At 41.9% G+C, this 24,042-nt stretch overlaps 1 protein-coding gene across 1 annotated transcript in view; it reads right to left on the minus strand.

The window, feature by feature from the left end:
* CTTNBP2 (cortactin binding protein 2) overlaps window positions 1-23,048 on the minus strand; it is a 167,677-nt gene extending 144,629 nt beyond the window's left edge. Inside the window, 2 exon segments of the mRNA XM_086396789.1 lie at window positions 9,532-9,639; window positions 22,819-23,048. Of these exon segments, the coding sequence (XP_086252915.1) occupies window positions 9,532-9,639; window positions 22,819-22,899 (189 nt within the window). The 5' untranslated portion in view covers window positions 22,900-23,048.
* Window positions 23,049-24,042: the final 994 nt, after the last annotated feature.

The following is a 24,042-nucleotide window of genomic DNA, read 5'->3' on the forward strand; positions in this document are numbered from 1 at the left end:
GGCATCTGGTGAGCAGACAGAGGCCAGGGAGGCTACGGAGCATCCTAGAGGGCAGAAGACAGCTTCCTCCCTGCAACCCCCATCCCCATCACCTGGTCCCAAATGTCAATTATGCTGAGGTGGAAAAAATGCTTTAGAGCAAAACCATTACAACTGCTTTTTAATTAAGTTTTGAACTCAATGGAAAGACCAGGTTTTCAAAAAGGGATATTTTCTAGACAAAATACATACTGAGTCACAGTCCGAGAAAAGTATAACTCAGGTCAAAATGACACTACTCAGAACTATATAAACTCCAGATATAAGAATTCTCTAAATGAACACAATCCTGGTATGTAATGAAGCTCCACTGATACTCGGTTCACACTTATACAAAGTAGGCACTCAACAAATATTTAGAGGGAAGTAGAAAAAGAAGGATCTTCTTGTACTGTACCCCAGGACACTGTATATGATAACATTAAATCAAGATAATGCTCTGTATTGGGTTGTTGTCCTGTGCTCAGTCTGCCTGACTCTTTGCAACTCTACAGACTACAGCCCAACCAGGCTCCTCTGTCCTTGGGATTTTCCCAGCAAGAATACTGGGGTGGGTTGCCATGCCCTCTTCCAGGGGATCTTCCTGACCCAGGGATTGAACCCATGTCTACTGTATTGGCAGGTGGATTCTTTGCCACTGAACCACATGGGAAGCCTGTATTGGGTAGTTAGAGGCCATCTAACCTCCTCCCTTCCTCCCTAGCACTAGCAAGTAGCCAGCCAGTGCCATTTTCCGGTTTCCTATGCAGCTACCTGTGTCTACAAAAGTTCTCACTAATGCATGTGTGTGCACTGCTTAGAGGAATCTGTTTGTTCATTTCCTCTCTTGCCCCCACCCCTTGCCATAGGTTGGGATGCAGAGGTGGCACTGCCCAAGTTTCAACCATACAGAGGAAGCTAATGCCCTAAGGAGAGCAGTAAGCTAGAAATCACCTGAGTGGTTGAAGACTCCCTGGCATAAAGCTGTCTCTCCAGCAGAAATCATTCATCTGCAGAATTGTAGGTGAGAAATGAACCACTTACTTAATCAATTTTACTTTAGGTCCCTTCGTGGCAGCAGCCTGCACAAGTCAATTCTATAATCTGATATCCACTATGATCTAAGGGCTACAAATGCTTTCTATCCAGGGAAATGTTAAACTGGCTAATTTTTAAAGTTTCAGTGCAAGTAATATCTGAAAATCTGGATGATGTGGTTACTCTATAGTGACTATAGATTAAGAGGAAGAACTGTTCTGTCTGTTAATAGTGCTAATTCTCATTTATCCAATCTAAGTGGGAAAAAAAGGCAAATCTGGCGGTTCCTGCCCAAGGAATTCATTGTTTCAATGATATGATATTTACATAAACATATTTCTCTGGTGGCTCAGATGGTAAAGATCTGCCTGCAACGCAGGAGACCCAGGTTCGATCCCTGGGTTGGGAAGATCCCCTGGAGAAGGGAATGGCAACCCACTCCAGTATTCTTGCCTGGAGACTTCTATGGACAGAGGAGCCTGGCTAGACACAGTCCATGGGATCGCAAAGAGCTGGACACCACTGAGCGACTAACACATACATGCTAATGACACTGGCTAACACGCACACAAGACAATTTTCACTCTTCAAATTTTGTAATTGCATCATTTTCTTCTTCCTGTGTTTGTCTCCCCTTTGATTAAGATGCTGGTAAAAAATACCAGTAGCAACAGGGAAAATGAAGGGATAGAAGAATTCACAAACTAAACACTGAGCATTGAAACAATGATTTATGGACTAAGTTGTAGATTCAAATTTTGAATATTCAATTATATTTTATTCAAAAGGCTCTGTGTCTATCTTGGTTTTCAGAAAATGCAAATGCTTCTCTCTGAGCACCCTTCTTTATTAAAATTCAAAGTGTTTTCCTTTAGACTTGATTTGATACTGAATATACTTGGGGAAACAGTGGAAACAGTGTCAGACTTTATTTTTCTGGGCTCCAAAATCACTACAGACGGTGACTGCAGCCATAAAATTAAAAGACGCTCACTCCTTGGAAGGAAAGTTATGACCAACCTAGAGGGCATATTCAAAAGCAGATACATTACTTTGCCAACAAAGGTCCATCTAGTCAAGGCTATGGTTTTTCCTGTGGTCATGTATGGATGTGAGAGTTGGACTGTGAAGAAGGCTGAGCGCCGAAGAATTGATGCTTTTGAACTGTGGTGTTGGAGAAGACTCTTGAGAGTCCCTTGGACTACAAGGAGATCCAACCAGTCCATTCTGAAGGAGATCAGCCCTGGGATTTCTTTGGAAGGAATGATGCTAAAGCTGAAACTCCAGTACTTTGGCCACCTCATGCGAAGAGTTGATTCATTGGAAAAGACCCTGATGCTGGGAGGGATTGGGGGCAGGAGGAGAAGGGGACGACAGAGGATGAGATGGCTGGATGGCATCACTGACTCGATGGACATGAGTTTGAGTGAACTCTGGGAGTTGGTGATGGACAGGGAGGCCTGGCGTGCTGCGATTCATGGGGTCACGAAGAGTCGGACACGACTGAGTGACTGATCTGATCTGATACTTATTCAATGATTTATTTCTACTTTATGTGAATGAGAGGGAAATCATTGAGAAACAAAGTGTTTCTTATGTGATGAAATTATAACATTTCAGTTAAGCAGCTTTATGCAATTCAGATTTTCCATTAATATTGCTTTTTAAAATAGAATTTCCCCCAATAAAAATTAATGTGTTGAATATTACATGTTATAAGGCCATAAGCTTATTGAAAAATATTTTTACCTTAAACATATGAAAACAGTAAAAGTATCAAAATATATACTGCAATTTCCTAACATCTTTCTCCCAAAATTGTATTTATGGATTGTCCTAACAAGGCTAAGGCAATTAATTCAATGATTTATGCAACGTTTATGGTAACTTGACTATGTCTTATAACTTGACCATATCTTGACCATATCTAACTTGACCATAACTTATCCACAGCCATCAGGATAACATGATTAAAAAAGTAATATAACACAGTTTGGTCTGAAATACCTTGTTTTTTTGTTGTTGTTGACAAAGTAATGTCTCTGCTTTTTTTTTTTTAATTTTATTTTATTTTTAAACTTTACAATATTGTATTAGTTTTGCCAAACATCGAAATGAATCCGCCACAGGTATACCCGTGCTCCCCATCCTGAACCCTCCTCCCTCCCCATACCCTCCCTCTGGGTCATCCCAGTGCACCAGCCCCAAGCATCCAGTATCGTGCATCGAACCTGGACTGGTGACTCATTTCATACATGATATTTTACATGTTTCAATGCCATTCTCCCAAATCTCCCCACCCTCTCCCTCTCCCACAGAGTCCACAGACTGATCTATACATCAGTGTCTCTTTTGCTGTCTCGTACACAGGGTTATTGTTACCATCTTTCTAAATTCCATATATATGCGTTAGTATACTGTATTGGTGTTTTTCTTTCTGGCTTACTTCACTCTATATAATAGGTTCCAGTTTCATCCACCTCATTAGAACTGATTCAAATGTATTCTTTTTAATGGCTGAGTAATACTCCATTGTGTATATGTACCACAGCTTTCTTACCCATTCATCTGCTGATGGGCATCTAGGTTGCTTCCATGTCCTGGCTATTATAAACAGTGCTGTGATGAACATTGGGGTACACATGTCTCTTTCCCTTCTGGTTTCCTCAGTGTGTATGCCCAGCAGTGGGATCATGGATTGGAAGAATCAATATAGTGAAAATGAGTATACTACCCAAAGCAATTTATAGATTCAATGCAATCCCCATCAAGCTACCAATGGTATTCTTCACAGAGATAGAACAAATAATTTCACAATTTGTATGGAAATACAAAAAACCTCGAATAGTCAAAGCTATCTTGAGAAAGAAGAAGGGAACTGGAGGAATCAACCTACCTGACTTCAGGCTCTATTACAAAGCCACAGTTATCAAGACAGTATGGTACTGGCACAAAGACAGAAATATTGATCAATGGAACAAAATAGAAAGCCCAGAGATAAATCCACGCACATATGGACACCTTATCTTTGACAAAGGGGGCAAGAATATACAATGGATTAAAGACAATCTCTTTAACAAGTGGTGCTGGGAATCTGGTCAACCACTTGTAAAAGAATGAAACTAGAACACTTCCTTACACCATACACAAAAATAAACTCAAAATGGATTAAAGATCTAAATGTAAGACCAGAAACTATAAAACTCCTAGAGGAGAACATAGGCAAAACACTCTCCGACATACATCACAGCGGGATCCTCTATGACCCACCTCCCAGAATATTGGAAATAAAAGCAAAAATAAACAAATGGGACCTAATTAAACTTAAAAGCTTCTGCACAACAAAGGAAACTATTAGCAAGGTGAAAAGGCAGCCTTCAGAATGGGAGAAAATAATAGCAAATGAAGCAACTGACAAACAACTAATCTCAAAAATATACAAACAACTCCTACAGCTCAACTCCAGAAAAATAAATGACCCAATCAAAAAATGGGCCAAAGAACTAAATAGGCATTTCTCCAAAGAAGACATACATATGGCTAACAAACACATGAAAAGATGCTCAATATCACTCATTATCAGAGAAATGCAAATCAAAACCACTATGAGGTACCATTTCACGCCAGTCAGAATGGCTGTGATCCAAAAGTCTACAAATAATAAATGCTGGAGAGGGTGTGGAGAAAAGGGAACCCTCTTACACTGTTGGTGGGAATGCAAACTAGTACAGCCACTATGGAGAACAGTGTGGAGACTCCTTAAAAAACTGGAAATAGAACTGCCTTATGAAATACCTTTTTAACATTTGTTAAATTCTAAAGAATTTTAATGCCTCACAACAGAATCATTTCTAAATCTTAAAGTTCAGAGTACAAATTAGGCAACATCTACCTTAAAAAAAAAATCACAATTTATATATTAATTCAAAAATCTTCACTATTCTCAGAGAAATTACTTTTGACTTTATCTTTAAACAAAATGTATTTCTCCCAACTGAATACTTACTGAGTAGATTCTGACTTTTTATTTAGGAATAAATTTCTTACAAAGTCAAAGTTTCACTTTCTCTCTCCTTCCCAGTTTCTTTCTGGGGCATTAGCCAGTCACTAACTTATACTCCGCTATTAAAAGAAAAGGCAACTAAAGGACACATCTGGACCCAAGTAAATATTTCACTAGTTTCACCAGCTCTAACAAATGCCCCCAAGGGAACAGCCAATCAGTAAATCACCAGAGTGAGTCTACAACAGGTATGTGAAAACAACATTATTACCTACTCCTAGAAATTCAATCATCTACACAAATCAATCACGATTCCCAATTTTAAAAACTGACAAAAAAAACCTTAAGAATTTCCAAACACACCAAGTTTAAGCATGCCACGTTTTCAACTTGAAGTAAGTCACAATTTCTTTGGACTTCCTTTTTGTCTGAGTCTATATATAAGAGAGACTGGTGGTGCTCTACAGGCTAGTACCCGAGGAGGCATTCTTGAAACGGGTGAAAACAGTGTCGCAGTGAGTGGCACTTAGGAAGCAGGGCTAGGGCCTGCCACATATCCAGGAGCTGTCCCAAGTCCCCCACAATTTTCCCTCTGCTCACTCATTTCACTAGGACCTTCAGGATGACTCTCTGAGCCCACAGAGGATCTTCTTTCCACACATAAACAAGCTGTTTTATTTTTTTTATTTTATTTTTAATTTTATTTTTAAACTTTACATAATTGTATTAGTTTTGCCAAATATCAAAATGAATCCGCCACCGGTATACATGTGTTCCCCATCCTGAACCCTCCTCCCTCCCCCCTCCCCATACCATCCCTCTGGGTCGTCCCAGTGCTCTAGCCCCAAGCATCCAGTATCGTGCATCGAACCTGGACTGGCATCTCATTTCATACATGATATTTTACATGTTTCAATGCCATTCTCCCAAATCTTCCCACCCTCTTCCTCTCCCATAGAGTCCATAAGACTGTTCTATACATCAGTGTCTCTTTTGCTGTCTCGTACTTAATTCAGCTTTCAGATCAGATCAGATCATTCAGTCGTGTCCGACTCTTTGCGACCCCATGAATCGCAGCACGCCAGGCCTCCCTGTCTATCACCAACTCCCAGAGTTCACTGAGACTCACATCCATCGAGTCAGTGATGTCATCCAGCCATCTCATCCTCTGTCGTCCCCTTCTCCTCCTGCCCCCAATCCCTCCCAGCATCAGGGTCTTTTCCAATGAATCAACTCTTCGCATGAGGTGGCCAAAGTACTGGAGTTTCAGCTTTAGCATCATTCCTTCCAAAGAAATCCCAGGGCTGATCTCCTTCAGAATGGACTGGTTGGATCTCCTTGTAGTCCAAGGGACTCTCAAGAGTCTTCTCCAACACCACAGTTCAAAAGCATCAATTCTTCGGCGCTCAGCCTTCTTCACAGTCCAACTCCATACATGTCTCACATCCATACATTCACAGTCTCACATCCATACATGACCACAGGAAAAACCATAGCCTTGACTAGATGAACCTTTGTTGGCAAAGTAATGTATCTGCTTTTGAATATGCTATCTAGGTTGGTCATAACTTTCCTTCCAAGGAGTAAGCGTCTTTTGATTTCATGGCTGCAGTCACCATCTGTAGTGATTTTGGAGCCCCAAAAAATAAAGTCTGACACTGTTTCCACTGTTTCCCCATCTATTTCCCATGAAGTGGTGGGACCGGATGCCATGATCTTCGTCTTCTGAATGTTGAGCTTTAAGCCAACTTTTTCACTCTCCACTTTCACTTTCATCAATGAACACTAAATTATTCATGGTCAACTCCCATGTAAATGTGTGCTTTCATTTGGAACTTTACCAAGAGTCATTCACTATTTCAGAGAAATCACTTTACCCATGGCAAATCTGTTCCCTGTGTCCCAGTCAAAGACATGGCAAGCCTGGATCAGGATTCTTTTGCAATGACTGCATTCGTGGCAATGTCATGAGAATAGGTGGGAATACCCATCTAATTTATCTTGTCTTCCAATATAGTCATGCAGCAGTTATATATGGAAATGAATAATATTTTATTATAAATTACTTTCCTGTCACTTTATATCACAATTAGGGCAATGTATTGGCTATTTTTAACATAGCCTACTTATATACGCAATTTAGCATACATTTCATTGCAACATAGTAAAAGGGGAATACAAAGTATTTCATGAAAAATGAAAAACTGGGTCTGATAGATATGCAAACCCTGACCTAGAATAGCATCTAAGGCTCCTTGCAGCTCCAGCACTCTTTGATTCTATGAAAAACTTATAGTTCGGCAATCCCTGATCATTAACAAGCCTTTACCTCTGCATAAGTTTGAAAGTTAAGTTAAAAAGATATATACATGTGGTTGCTAAGGTGACACATAAAAACACAAATGCCACTAAACACTCCAACATGGGTGGAAGCAGAGGGAAATGCCTCGGTGCCGATGACTTTTACAGGTAAACAGAGAGGGACGGGGGCTTCCCCGTTGGCTCAGTAGTAAGGAACCTGCCTGCAATGCAGGGAACACACATTAAAATCCCTGGGTCAAGAATATCCCATGGAGGAGGAAACAGCAACCCACTCCAGTATTCTTGCCTAGGAAATCCCACGGACAGATGGGCTACCATCCATGGGGTCATAGAAGAGTCAGACACGATTGAGAGATTGAGCATGAGAGGGAGAGAGAAGTATCTAAGGGAGAACTGAAGCCTTCACATCCCTTTAGTCTCAAGAAGCTGCACAACTGGTCTTACAGGTGACTGTTCCTTATTCTCTCCTTGGGCTGAAAGTCATAGCCTTGAGTGATGAACTGCCTTAGCATTTCTCCCACAAAGTTCATTCAAGAAAATACACACTGGCAAACAATGCAAGACTCCTGAGAGTCCCTTGGACTGCAAGGAGATCAACCCAGTCAATCCTAAATGAAATCAACCCTGAATAGTCACTGGAAGGGCTGATGCTGAAGCTCTAATCCTTTGGCCACCTGATGCAAAGAGCTGACTCACTGGAAAAGACCCTGATGCTGGGAAAGATTGAAGGCAGAAGGAGAAGGGGACGACATAGGATAAGATGGCTGCATTGTATCACTGACTCAATGAACATGAGTTTGCGCAAACCCTGGGAGATGGTGAAGGACAGGGAAGCCTGACGTGCTGCAGTCCACGGGGTTGCAAAGAGTTGGATGTGACTTAGCAACTGAACAACAAAACAATGCAAATGTTCCAAATGTGGAACAGGATGGAAACCTCTCACTACCGAACTGTGTACAGGTTTACTTAGCAAATCTTATCATTCAAAATTCAACACCCTCAACTCATCACTGGCATGAAGTTGCTATAACCACAATCCATTTTTTTCTGAGACCATCATTTTTTGTCATCAGATTGAAGAATCATTATTATCCCCAGAAAAGCAATTTCCAGGCTGTGAAAATGACTTAAGTCATTACTTCAGGAACTACTGCCCCTTTCCCCACACAACTGGATTCTCAGCACATGCCCCATCTCCATCACGTCTAACCATTCACCTCTCTTACCTCTTTCCCCACTATATTAGCACCCACATGGGGAACACTGCTGATACATTCCACAAAGTTTCACATGTTAAACTCCCTAAGACAAAGTTTAAGGAACTATCTCCTGGTGAAAAAAATACATCCATACTTCCTGTATAATAAATATATCCCTCTTGATTAAATGACCAAGAATCAGGAAACACCTGCTTACATACAAAGTATTAAATATAAAACAGAAAAAAAAAAAAAAAACCCTCAAGTTTGGCTTATAAACCTAATCTTGGGAGTAACCAATTAGAAAATTCTACATCAAGAAAGTTTAAAAACATTTTTTTAAAGAAAACAAAACTTTGTTGAGGTATTCTAACATACTGGAAGATAATTCTTTGCAAATTATGAAAAATTAAAAATTACTATAAGATCAGATGAAACAAGTAATAAAACAATTTAAAGATACATATGTATATATAAAGATTTAGTTTTTAACTCAGGAGTTTCTGAAAATAAGAAATCATTTACAGCTTATATAGGAAGAAAAAACCCTCTACTACCAGCAATTTCTTTTATAAATGATTCGCTTAATTTTTCCTCACTGGCCTCACAAACATGTAGGACACCAAGCTACCAATTTCCTGAGAACTTATGTCTTTAATCAAAGAAATATGGGAAATATAAAACAATTTCAGAAGCTACAGAGTTTTAATTCTCAAGTTCCTCAAATCAGACAGTTTAGAATCATTCTCTCTTTCAACGTCCATCCGACCTGAGGGTTTGTTAGGGGTTATCAAGGTTATTGGTTGGTATTCGGAAGCAGGGGCACATTTTAACCTGATATAACATTTTAAAGCTACATGACTCAAAAATTAAGAAGCAGCAGCTTTGCCATTGGCCATCTGAGAAAAGAAAGTGACACAGAAATGGGACTCAGCCCTAGAAGGTTCTTACCCGCAGGGCCTCGATGACGAGGTCTCTGGCCTCCAGCTCCCCTTCCATCACACTGAGGAGCATCCGAAGCTCTGATTTACTGAGGGTATCCACATCAAACTCTTTTTTCTGTAACACAAATTTTAAAAAATGAAAAAGATTCATAAAGGTATGCAATGGATCACATTTATCCCAATGGCTCAACAAACCCAGGGGACACTGGGGACCCATTCAGCAGCAGACACTGTAGGTTCTGACCTTCTACAAGAAGGGATTTCCCTGGCAGCTCAGACGGTAAAGAATTTGCCTGCAATGTAGGAAGAGCTGGATTTAAGCCCTGAGTCAGGAAGATCCCCTGGAAAAAGGAATGGCTGCCCACTCCAATATTCTTGCCTGGAGAATTCCATGGACAGAGGAGCCTGGTGGGCTATGATTGAGTGACTAACACTTTCACTTTTTATGAGGAGAGGTAAAAACCACACAGACAATATTCCACGTCTCTCCACTAATGAGATCTATTTTCCCAGCCTGACTGCCCACCTGGCTTCAGGATCTCTTCAAATTATATCACAGAAATTTAAAGTCTCTGGAGTCTATATCAAAACAGGCCCAGTCTGTGTTGGGGAGAAGTTACGAGGGTAGCAAAGAAAGCATGACTGTATTCCTAGAAGGGCCCCAACATAAAGGCTCCTGGGAGGTTATTATAAATTCCAGAACATCCAATAATAACAGGTCATGTTTATAGAACACTCTCCTGCAGAGGCCACCAGCTAGCAGCCTACAGCCAAATCTGGCCCACAGATGTGTGTTACTTGGGCCACAAAGCCTTTTGTTTTCTCCAGTCAGCACTAAGAAAATCTCAAGATGTCACCAAAAAATCCAGATCACTGGCTTCTCCAAACTCAGATGACCGGGTAACCCCAGATTCACATTCCCACAGGGGAAAAAGTCAGAGAGTCAAGTAGCAGTTGCCCCTTTAGAAGGAACATGCTCTTTGCTACCCCCACAACCACACATGTTCTCTCTCTCTCTCTCTCTCTCTCTCTCTCACACACACACACACACACACACACACTCCTGCATGCAGGCAATATGACTTTAAGAGGCCAGGCCTGCCACCTCATGGAGTCATCTGGGCTGCTGGTTAGGTGTTTCTGAAGGCCCTGCTATATGCTTTCTTCCACAATGCTTTTAACTTCCTGCATTCCGTAAGGTCAGCCTGATAGGGAGCCGAGGCTGAGATCAGTTATCCCAGGAGGTGATGGCACCATGGCCCTGGGGGGTCACAATCCTTACCCACTGCCCATGCAGCCCTGTGCCCTTCTCTACCGTTCCTCCTTGATGACTGCATCCCACTGACACACCACGGCTTTCCATTCTTTTGTTGCCAACTCTGCCCTCTTTCCTCACAACAGCGTTTACAAGCAGGTCTCCTGACAGCCATCTCACAGACGAAGCTGAGAGAGGGCGGGTTAGCATGCTGACCTCTGGGCCTGGGTGAGCCCACAGCCCCAGCGCCCTCCAAACATGCAGCCCACTGCTCCTTCCCGTCACGACTCATTTGACAAACCCAGTCACCGTCCAAAGAACTCCTGAAGAAACAGATTTAACCTGTTAGATCTCTATCATCCCCTCTATTTTTCAAATTAGAAAACCGCAACTCAGGAGTCAGATAACGTACCCAGATCAGAAAACCAGGAAATGGCAAAACTGCAACCAAGAACTATGACTTGTCTGCATCCTTTGCCAGCATGGTGCCAACATTCTAGAGACGAAAACAGTGCTATTCTATCAATAAGCCAATGAGAACTAGTTTAGCAACTGTGTATCTGACACCATACTATCATTGTGATGACAAACAAGTAAACACAGCAAAGCCTGTAAATGACTCCAGGGACTTCCAAACAGGTATGACCAGGTGAATTGGTCACTTCTCAGTTGCAAAAGAACCTTCTGGGAGGACATAATGGTATGAAGGGGAACAGAGACAGAGCTAACTGGTTCTCTGAATAAGATTTTTAAAGGATTGTACCCTTAAAATTGTTTCTTTTTGCACATACATTCAACAAAGCAGTTATTTGGAAAGGTAGGGGCTAAGGTGGGAAAAAGAGAAAGGAAAACCTGTAGCAAGCCTACAGGATGGGTAGTTCTGGGTGACCTCTGCTTGGAAGATTAACTTAGAGATGTTCATTGTGAAAAATAAAATCCAATATATTAGAGCTCAAATTCTGCTCCCATTACTTAGTGCCGTCACTTAAGCTTTATAACCCAGTTATTCTCAAAATTCAAGCAAAAGAATCACCTGGAGACTTTGTTAACACAGGCCGCTGGGCTTCATCCTTGACGTGTGATTCAGAAAGTCTGAGATGGGGCTGTGAATTTGCCTTTCTATGTGCTCCTGCTACTGTTGGTGGTTTTGGTCCATGGACTACATTTGGAGAAGCATTCTGTAACTTATCTGAGTCTGTTTTCTCATCGGTGTAACAGAAATCCCAACATCTATCCCACAAAGTTCTGGTGAAGATTAAACAGCAGCGTATCAATGACATGCACGCCCACACTCACAGCAGCACTATTCACAGTAGCTAAGACACAGAAGCAACCTAAATGTCCATCGACAGGTGAACGGATAAAGAAGACGTGGCGCATATGTATACAATGGAATACTACTCAGCCATAGAACAGAATGAAATAATACCATCTGCAGCAACATGGATGCAACCAGATTATTATACTAAGTGAAGTCAGTCATACTAAGAGAAAGACAAACACCGTATGAGATGACTTATACGTGGAATCTGAAATATGACACGAATGAACCTACCTACAAAACAGCAACAGATTCACAGGCTTACAAAACAGACTTTGAGGCTGCCGAGAGAGAATGGGCTCGGGGAAAGGTGGAGTGGGAGTGTGGGATTAGCAGATGTAAACTATTACATATGGAACAGATAAATAACAAGGTCCTACTGTATAGCAGAGAGAACTATATTCAATATCCTATGAAAAAGTACAATAGAAAAGAATATAAAAAAGACTGTATACATATGTATACAATATGCCTACATATTGTGCATATATATATACACATATAGGCTTCCTTGGTGACTTGGATGGTAAAGAATTTGCCTGCAATGCAGAAGACTGGGGTTCAATCCCTGGGTCAGGCGGGAAGATCCCCTGGAGGAGGGAATGGCAACCTGGAGAATCCCCATGGACAGAGGAGCCTGGCAAGCTACAGTCCATGGGGTTGCAAGGAGTTGAACATGACTGAGTGGCTAACACACATGTTTGTGTGTATGTGTGTATATACATGTATAACAGAATCACTTTGCTGTACAGTAGAAATTAACTAAACTTCAATTTAAAAAAAGAATGCATCAATGAAGTAAAGGCAGGTGATTGTTATTATTATTAAAGTTGAGAGCTCCCAGATGTTTTAAAAGGGAGGAGTGGGATATTGGCTATGAGCCTATTTCTTTGAAAATCTACCAGCCCAAGTCCAATAAACTCAGTTTATTGACTATGATGAGAGACAGACTCGTTTATCCTGGTTTTTCCCACTGAGATGGGAAAGCAAGCTGCAATTCTTATGTGCTTTAGATGGTAATGTTTTATTAATGCTGCCAGTGGTTCTACAGATTTTAATTAATTGTATATTTTATTGTCCTTGTTTCCCCAAAGCTTCATAAGCAAAGCACTCCACTTTAAAAACTAATAAATTATGAAAGACTTTGCCACAATTTGATTCACATTAGAGTCAGAAGAGCTTGCCCTGGTTCCATCATCATCAACACTGCAACATGTGACCTGCAACCAACATGTCTATTCTTTTTAATGTATTACCATCGATAAAAAGGAAAAGTCATTAAAGAAACAATGTTACAAGGATTCTGGCTAAACAATAAATTGTTACAAAGAATATTAAAAAAAGTCTGTCTTAATGTATTAAGTGATGCATTGTTTTAAGCCTAGTGCATCTATCTGCCTGCTTCTCTGTCCTCTACCTCTCACCCTTGCTTCCAAACTGAAGGCACTTCTAATTTGTGACCTTCAACAATAAAGATATTATAAGCATATTTCCAAATGGTCATTCTCCAATACTTGATGTTTTCACCTCCTAAACTGGCAAAATAAGAGGAAAAGAAAGTATATGAAATTATGTTATAGGTCTTAGGTATTTCACAAATAGATTCAAAGAATTTTGGTTTTTTTAGAAAAATAAAGCCCAGAACCAAAAAAACTCATTAAAAACTCTATTACTACCTCATACGAAGTGCCATTTATCTGCTCTGACACGTTTATAGTACAAAAGTACTTAGATACAGAAAAAGAAATTATTAAAGTCTCTTGGTTTAAGAGTAAAATGATCATTTTAAATTGTACTTTAAACTGCTTTGAGGTATGACTGACATAAAAAATGCTGTACATATTTAATATATACAATTTGATGAGTTTGAAGGTAAGTAAACATCCATGAAACCTTCACCAGAATCTATGCCATAAACAAATCTATCACCTACAAAAGTTTCCTCTCATCCTCTTTACTATTTTTTTTTGTGATAAATCATGTAATATTTGAAAAGACTAACTTGAAAACCTAATTTTCAAAAGAAGATACAAGACAGGATAGATCTAAATGCCACACTCACATAAAAAATAATCAGGATCTACATAAAGGTCCCTAAGCAAATATGATACCCATGCCCTTGTCACCCAAAAACCAGAGCAGACATGTTCAGAGACTAAACTTTATTACCACTGCAATAGTGAAGTGAAGTCGCTCAGTTGTGTCCGACTCTTTTCGACCCTGTGGGCTGTAGCCTACCAGGCTCCTCTGTCCATGGGATTTTCCAGGCAATAGTACTAGAGTGGATTGCCATTTCCTTCTCCAGGGGATCTTCCCAACCCAGGGACTGAACCTGGGTCTCCTGCATTGTAGACAGACGTTTTACCGTCTGAGCCACCAGGGAAGTCTGCAATAGCTTTTCCTAATTAACAGGGAAAAATTCAAATCTCATTTTTTTTTTTTTTAATGACGGCAAGGCACTCAGACAGAAAAGGAAGAAAAAAATCTGGTAGATTTCAACTCCACAGGCCACTCTCCTGCCTACCATGTTTGATGTTTGCCAGAAAAAGGACTCTAGGAAAAGCACTTCTTAACATCTAGTTTAGAAAATGCAGCACAGGCAGCCTAAACTAATCCTGAGTCTGGTCATCAGATAGAAAGATTTCTTTGGGACATATATACGTGGAAAAGCAGGCACAACCTCAAACTCTTACTGTTCAACACAAGTCTGCAACACTTTAATTTATCTGGGGCAGGTGTAGGACAGCATTCTCCTGAATATTCTCCTACAAGCTTCCAAAGAAAAAGGAAAAAGGAGAAACATGAAAATAGAAGCTGGCTGAGCTGTCATCTTAAATTGCCAGAACTGAACACTGGCCAATACCCAGTTTCCTCCACTACCACTCTTCCCACACTCTTCCTGAAAGAACAAATCTTAAATACTCTGTTTACACAGGAAATTCAAACTTGGTCATTCAGTCGTGTCCTACTCTTTACGACCCACTGGACTATAACTCGCCAGGCTCCTCTGTCCATGGGGAGTCTCCAGGCAAAAATACTGGAGTGGGTTGCCATTCCCTTCTCCAGGGGATCTTCCCAACCCAGGGATGGGGATGGAATCCGCATCCCCTGTGTCTCTTGCATTGCAGGCAGATTCTCAACCCACTGAGCCACAAAAGGGCCAGAAGACCCTTTAGGAATTAATGGGGTCAGCACATTGATAGGTACAAAAAGAGCCTTTAGAAGTTATGATTATGAGCCGCAGTGGCAGAAGTACCCCTCAGATCTTTGCCCATATGCATCAGCTATGGTGATAATCTAGTGACCAGACACAAAGGCAGACATGCACTCTGGCTCTTCTAAGATACCAAGAGCATCTCCATTTCAAATCTAGTGGGTTGTGCCTACATTTGATCAATGAATTTACAAGGGAGGAAGGGGGGTGTCTGAGAAAGCAGATGGATTGAAAGAATGTTACCTCATCTCTTTGGATCTCAGGTTTCTCAGCAGTAAAATGAGAAAGCTGTACTAAATGATCTCTGAAATCTCTTCCAGCCCCCAAATGTCCTCATTTCACATATCATCAGAGTAACTGGATTATTGGGCTGTGGAAATTTAGGTCATTCCCTGAAGCCTTTGAGAAATATTTGAAGAAAAATTGATTTTTACCTCTTTGCTTAGAAGGTACAGAAATATGTTTTCCTCCCAGTTTAATAGTGAGCTTCCCTTGTGGCTCAGCTGGTAAAGAATCTGCCTGCAATGCCGGAGACCCGGGTTCGATCCCTGAGTTGGGAAGATCCCCTGGAGGAGGGAAAGACTACCCACTCCAGTATTCTGGCCTGGAGAATTCCATGGACTCTATAGTTCATGGGTTTGCAAAGAGTCAGGCACGATTGAGTGACCTTCACTTTCACTAATAATTAATAATGCATTTAGAACTTTTTGTGTAAGCAAGATTTATGCTTTGGGAATGAATGTAAAAGGTTGTAAAGAAGAGGAAAGCAATGAAACTCATATTGAGACTTCAAGGAGAAAAATCAAAATGTGAAAACTATCATTAACATGGAAAAATTAAATCCAGGTACAAAGAATATTTAAACTCTTTTTAAAATGTGTAGCCAATTATAAAGATTTTTATGATGAAAAGTACATGTGTTCAGGGTCTAAAACTGTATCTCTGCAGTTATGTCTTGCTTTGAGATTATTCCTTCTGGTTTCTTTCTGGTAAGAGTATTCCTGACCAGAGTTGCACACTTCTGATCTTGTTCTTTCTAGTTCTCCTTTTTCCTCTAATTTATCTGAATCCCATTTTCTTCAGGACATAGCTCGAATCTCCCTTCCTTAGGTCTTTTCAGACTCAGAAGTCTCTCACTCTCAAGTCAGTCTTAAGAGTCTGTTCTGTTAGTTTACTGACAAGTAATCATGCCCTGCTTCCTGTGTCTTCACTGGTTTATACTTACTTATCCATATTAACTCTCCATCTTCTCACCTCTACTAGATGCGTCAGGACAGCAAGAGCAATTCCATCTTTGAATGATTTTACCTAACATACATGCCTCTCACTTTTGGTATGAAAATGCCTCTTTTGCTCAGTATAAAAACACAAAGCATGTAAAATGGCAAGTTAACAGATACACCAATCTTACTAAGACACAGCGTGATGGCCCACTCTAGGGGCAACTAAGTAACTGATAGGTCATTTTCATTCATTTTTCAAAAATCATTTACAGTAACCTAAAGTAGGGCAACTTGGCATGCGCCTTTAAAGCCACATGCTGAGAACTTGGGCTCAGCTCTCCATGGCCATGCACCTCAAGTCAACCATGCCGCCAGGGGTCTGCCATGCAAGACAAGCAACTCCATGTATTAGAAGGAAGTAAAACCAACAAGTAAACAGACTGACTGTCAGGAAGGAAACCTGGTAAAGGATGTAATTAATTTTAAGTAGGAGAAAAGGGGAATGAAAAGCACAAATATGGCTCAGCCAGGGGTGGCAGCATTTCATAATTAAGGCCAGTTACCTCCCTTCCCTTCTCCCTCTTTCACAATTCCTCTAACTTCCACTTTAACTCTGGAAAACAAGGACCACATCTCAGATAAAACAAACATCTACTTTCATCGTAGCTCATTTTTTTCCAATATTAACAATACCTCACATGGGACATGGGTCATTTTCACATGTGAGCTGGCACCCAGATCCAGGAACTGTCCTTTAAGAAGCTTAGAATGCATGGAAGACTATCACTTCGATTATCTGTAGGTGGCAAATATCAGCACACTGATTTTCAAGTGAAGAGCTAAGACATGGACAACTAAATGAACTGTCTTACAGTTACAAAGCCCTTCTGTAGAAGAACTCAGGCCTTTGGCATCACCGTGTTGCCCTTTCAATGAAATATAAAAATGTCAGGATCAAATCATTTGCAAACAAGTATCCATTCCACATAGCAATGTTAACTTCGCCCCACTGCACTTACTGTAACAACATTTTACATTCACGTTCAACGTATTTGGTTATTTATTAACAATTTATTTCAAGAGAACAATTTTTTTCCTCCTGCATTGGCAGGTGGGTTCTTTACCACTAGTGTCACCAAGGAAGCCCCATTTTTTTTTTCTAAAATCAAGATTTATACATGGATGGGACCACACTGTGCACAGCATTAATAATATGATGCTGTTATTTTTGAGCAAGTTATTTTAACAAAGTAAAATTTTAAAAATTCTCTGCTATCAATGTCATCATCATCGTCTCTCTTGTACCTGTTCTCCATTTCTTTACCTAATCATCAAAGACAAGTTTCCTTTTCCATATAATATAAGTCCTGCAAAGGAGCTCCAACAGAGAATACAACCAAGTGTATTCAAAGAAAAGCCACCTTCTAAAGCAATGCTCAGATGTGCTTAGGTGGTAAAGTATGCAGGGGAAGGAGGGAGAGAAACTGGCACCATCCTTCCTGGGCACGTTCAAATTTGAATTCTAGTCCCACATTTGTGGACATCTGCAGACAATTCCAAATGTCCTTCCTGCCCAATCTTTCCTTCTACTCCCTCTTCCTGTTTCCAAGCTTTCCAGCACCTCTCTTGACCCCTTCTCAACCATCCTCCCCCTCCACACACCCTAGTGGGTGATTTGGCCTTGACTCTATTATTAGAAGAATTCAGGATGGGAGGGGTGCAGTTTCATCCCTCCACCACCACATCCCCAGCCTCAATTATTGTTCTGATGAGGGAAAATCTAAAGGGAAAACTAACCATGTTGGAAATTTAATTTAAAAAAATGTAAAGCAGCTGAAATATCATTGAGAAAAGCAGCTTAGAAGGGAACAATATAAAATGAAAACCAACAACCACAAGAATCAGAAGAAGAAGAAACAAGAAGAGCTCGATAACATCTATAATTACTACAAATCACAGGCCAACAGCTTCATTACAATCTTGTAACACATGAAGTAAAATTTCTAGTTAGCCCATCAACATTAAGGATTATGGCCCAGGCTCTTGATGAATGTTCACTTTCTTTATTCAATAAATATTGGTGGAATATCTATCATGTGCCACGTAGTCATGTACGGATATGAGAGTTGGACCATTAAGAATGCTGAGTGCTGAAGAATTGATGCTTTCAAACTGTGGTACTGGAGAAGACTCTTGAGGATCCCCTGGGCAGCAGGGAGATCAAACCAGTTAATCCTGAAGTTAAATCCAGAAAATCTGTTACCTAAATTACCTTGAGATTCTCAACCCTGAATATTCATTCATTGGAAGGACTGATGCTGAAATTCTAATACTTTGGCCACCTGATGTTAAGAGCCAACTCATTGGAAAAGACACTGATGCTGGGAAAGATTGAAGGCAGGATGAGAAGGGGATGACAGAGGATGAGATGGTTGGATGGCATCACCGACTCAATGGACATGTGTATAAGCAAACTCCGGGAGACCATGAAGGACAGAGAAGGCTGATGTGCTTCAGTCCATAGGGTTGCAAAGAGACAAAACTGAGCGACTCAACAACAACAATCTACCATGTGCCTGAAACTGTACTAAGAAACCTCTGCTTTCACAAACAAAATCCACACTGCTCTTTCTTGAGGAAGGAGGCTGCTCTATCCCAGTGAGAGCCTTGCTGTCCATATGATCAACAGCAGATATCTGTACACGGCTAAGTACTAAGCCTGTGAAACATTTCTCACTTCATAAAGTTATGTGAAGCCCAAGAGGATAAGACCAAGTGGGAATCTAGGCATGGATTCAATCATAGAAGAGGACAAATATTTTTCTCTCAACTAAGTTACTCCTGTGAGAAATAGAACAATGAGGAAAACAATAATGAAGTCCAAAAAACAGATGCAAATAGAAATATACAACCTTTTCAAGAAGAAACAAAGCAGCACCCTGATAAAATCATGTATATTCTTACTTGGGGAATATTTTCGTACATTTTTCCCAACTTCTAAGTGCTTTTTCTAAAGCACATAGTTGAGACTGAAACTTCTATGCTCATCTTTGTCCCAAGTCTCCTCTCAAGGAATCCTGGAAACCAGTCATAATTTCATGCTGCTACCTGCAGTCTTCCTGTCCAAGTCCTCCATCCTTCTGTGGAATGCTTCCAGAGCTTTCCACCAGGAATCCTCCCTGTGACTCTTTCCCCAGGTTCTTGCTGCAGTTTTTTTTTGTGCCTCTCATGACCCCATGGTCTTTGATTTGATTCCCTGGTGCCTGTGAGTTTCTACCACTGCAATGTTTCACTTTAGAACAGCAAAGATGTTACAATATCTCCACCTCTGTATGTGTTTGGTAATGTGTGTTAAATCCAGAAAATTCATTACCTAAATTACCTTGAGATTCTCAAAACTCTATAGCTGCCACATAACTATAATTTTTAAAGAAAGCTTAGCAAAATTGGCTTTTAAAAGTTCTTTCTATTGGGTTTATATTCAATACTGTCACCTGGGAACACAATTTTCAAGGTGCTAGCTGTTAATTTGTTTAACATCACTATTGTGCATTCTTAACAAAATCATTGTTCAAGTTTTTTTTTTTTGTCACTATCACCATGACAACAAAATTTTGTATATTAACTGCTCCAGAAAAGCCTAGAAGAACAAGAATGTTGGTCCAGTTCCCAAACATAGCTCTAAAAAGATCTGTGTTTTCCTTTTACTCTTAAATTCTTCGGTGACAATTAAAGGCAGGAAGATTTCTGTCTTCCATGCTGCTTTATCCATTAGGAGTTAGTTTCAAAGTAGAATAGCAATATAGTCGAAGAGACATCACATTTGGCTAAGACGCTGAAAATAATCCAGGTCTCCAGCATGGTTCATAGCAAACACTATTAATATGATCCTACTGAAAAATGTAGTTGTTACCTTAGCCTTATACTTCGGATGCTTTCAGGATTTAAACAGCTAAGAACAAGGACCACAACTAAATTTAAAACACTCCACTGAAAATCATATTAAGCTGAAAACTATAAATTAAACTTGTCTCTAAGCAACAATCTAAATAGTCAAAACTTAATGAAAACATTCACTTTCAAAAATAGCCTACCGCTTTGGGTCTCTGTTGGCTCATTACTGCCAAATATACATGTAAAATGCATAATATATAAACTGACTTGAAATAAATTTCAAAAATTCAAAAAAGAAATTATCCACTAAAATAATTAAGTCCTCAGTTGCCATAAACCTAAAATGCATAATCATGCCTTTAAATTTTAATCATTAGACTAGAGGCAATTATAATGACAAATATTCTTTAATCTAGCTTTTCTTTAATTAAAAAATCAGTCTATAGATCAAGAGGCAGCTATACGCAGATTGTACGTTACTTCAAAGATAAATGTCCAGTTTACCACATATGAAGCCATCATTAAAATTTCACTAAATACCAAACATTTTTAAAATATTAGATTAAGAATTCTTATTGCATCTCCTCAGAACCCTATAGGAGTCTACGGAAATAAAAAAGGAGTTTCACTTTCACAGGTTTTTCATGGCTATTCTAATCCACCAGGATGAAATGATCAAACCTCTACCTCTAAGCAGTTAAAATACCAGACTCCTGAAAATTTAAACAGCAGAAAGGGAACATTGACCTTCCTAACACAAAAATCTGCTTGTGTCTAAAGCTCTGTTTGTAATTTTACCAAATAAGATTATTTGGTAGCTACTATTTGGTAGTAGGAAGCTACGGACCATAACTCAGCTGTTTTTGTTTAATTATTTGATGATTAAAATACTGAGTGTATAGAAAGAAACCCATTTTAAGTCAATTAAGCAAACAAATTCAACCTTTCTGGGAAACAAGAAACACACCTCTTTTCCCTCACTCCCCTCCCTTTACCATCTCTTGGGGATGAAGGTACCCAATCATTTCAACTTCTCAGAGGTTTGTCTTAATAGCTAGCTTCTTTATAGTTAGTACCTTACACAGGGGAACTGATTTCCTGCATCACAGGTAGGTAGGTTTCATATGAAATCTTATGACATTTTCTACGTAAAGAATGAGCCATCAATTTCCCTAAAAGTTTCAAATCAAAACTTGCCAGTTTCACAAGTGGAAAACAGCAGTCCTCCGCCTCAGTGTTTCCTTCTCTCCCTGTTTCTCTTTTCCTTCCCAGGCTCAGCTCTTCACATGGCCAAGTAGCTTTCCTCCACATCTCTCCTTCACCTCTCCAGAAAGCCATATCTCCAAACAGAGGGATAGGAAGTTAAAGCAGCCCTGGATGTTCACACCTAGCCATGCCCTCTGCTACTCCTTCACCGACACTGGTCAGGTCACAGGTGGGAAAAACGCCAGGGCGTCCACGCTTGGCTCATGGGATCCCGCCAAGGTTGGAAGGCGCTCCCAGAGCTGCCTTTCTTTGCAGATCCTTGCAGCTCCTCCCGAGCTGTTTCCCAAACCCCCAAAACATTTTCACGCAGGTATTGTGCGACTGGCCTTCCCCCAAGGTAGGGGCTGGAAACGAACCGTTGAGCCTCTGTGCACTGGGTATTCTGGGGGTGAAAGGAGGGACCAGCAATAGATGGAAGCTCATTTGGCTTCTAGATCCCAGCGAAGAACAATGTGTTGATACCAGGTGCTGCGCCTCAAACCCGCCGGGGTCTTGGGAAGAACGAGGACATCTCGCCCGCCTCAACCCCAACCATCACCAAGTGATGGGGCAGCAGGCAGCTAGGACCCAAGCGCCCGCGCTCAGCGGCAGCAGCGCCCACAGCTGGGCATGGGGCCGCTCCCAAGGGGCCTCAGGCACGGAAATACACAACACACACACACACACACAATGGGCATCCCGACACCGGATCGGCGCCGACCCATCGCCCCCACGCAGCTTTCCGGGTCCGTAGAGGGGTGCCAGGCACCCCCGAGACACGCGTCCACAACCAGGCGAGCAGCCAGAGGCGAACAATAGGGGGTCAAGTTCGCCAGGAAACACACCCCTGCCCGCGCCCCTGGGCAAACCCGACCGCGGCAGAGGGGGTGCGTGCAGGGGCCGCACAGGACGCACGCATGGAGCCCGGAGAACCGGGCGGACCGGGGTTGCTACCCGCGAGGCGCGCAGAGGACAAACGAGATCCCCAGACCAGGCGACCGCCTCGTCCCGGCCTCCGGGGATGAGGCGACCCCATGGAGGGGGCACTCCGAGGAGAGGGCACCGGGAAGCGCCCGGCCGTGCAGAGCGCCCCGGGGGGTGCCCAGCCCGGCATCTCATGCCCACCCTGGGACCTCGATTACCGCCGCCTCCGCCGGGGCCCCGGCCGCGTCCTCCGCGGCGCGGGAGAAGTCGGGCTCGCAGCTCGCGCCGTCCGTCGCCATCTTCCTGGTCTAGCGGATCCGAAGGCGAGCTCGGAGCGGCGGCTCCAGGTTCAGCCCTCCCGGCGCGGGCGGCGCTTAACCCGCGGCGGGCCGGGGACGCGGGCGCTCGCAGCCGGGCCGCAGCCGCCGCCACCGCCGCCGCGCTCCCTCCGCCCCTAGCCGCCGCCCCCGCCGCCTTAACCCGCTGCGCGCCGGCGCGCCGCCCGGTCCCCGCCCCGCCGTGCGCCCAGCGCCGGGCCGGCAGCCATCCGCCGGCTCGTCGAGGTACGAGAACTGGGCACATGCCCAGGCCGGCTTAAGGCCCTGAGCGCAAATAGGAGAATTAAAGCCACAGGGCGAGGTGAAAGAAAAGAAAGAGCCCAGGAGCTGATTCTCCTGACACGGCCCCACGAAAGTGGCGGTGCAAAGACACACAGATTAAATGTCCGGCCTCCCGAATCCGAATTCTCTATTAGAGCAAGTAAGGTCCTTCTCTTCAGTTCCCCCAATCCCACGTCTAGAAATCACATAAGGCACCCTTTTCATTTTTTCTTAAAAAAAAATTTTTTCCCCCAACACTGCCGCCAGGACGTTTTTACCCGTTTGGTTTATATGCCTGCCTTTGTTTGATTCTCATTCTCCAAAACCATCAAATTCCCCATCAGAATGTCTGCTACTACCGTTTATTGCGTTACCGGGCCCCTCAACTGTACCTATCTATACAATCTCTTTCCAAAAAGGTGAAAGCAGGCTAACGAAGAAATGTTGTGTCATTGCTTGTAAAAGACAGTGCTCTACTCTTAAGAGAATTTAAAGAATTATCCCCATGTAGTGGGGACACGTAGGGCTTCCCAAGTGGCTCAGTGGTAAAGAATCTGCCTGCCAATGGAGCCACAGGAGAGGCGAGTTGGATCCCTGCATTGGGAGGATACCCTGGAGAAGGAAATGGCCACCTGCTCCAGTATTCTTGCCTGGAAAATCCGATGGACCCAGGAGCCTGGCAGGTTACAGTCTATGAGACCACAGAAGAGTCAGACACGACTTAGAGACTGACAACAACGAAGTGAGGACACACACACCGGACAAGAACGAGACAAAGCAAAAGCTTGCCTAAAAAGTGATTTTAGGGAATTATAAAGTCTCAGAAGGTATTTCATGTGTGAG

Source organism: Bos grunniens, chromosome 4, assembly GCF_055505025.1.
Source record: "Bos grunniens cultivar Pamir isolate PY7600 chromosome 4, Bosgru_T2T1.0, whole genome shotgun sequence".
NCBI classification, from domain to species: domain Eukaryota; kingdom Metazoa; phylum Chordata; class Mammalia; order Artiodactyla; family Bovidae; genus Bos; species Bos grunniens.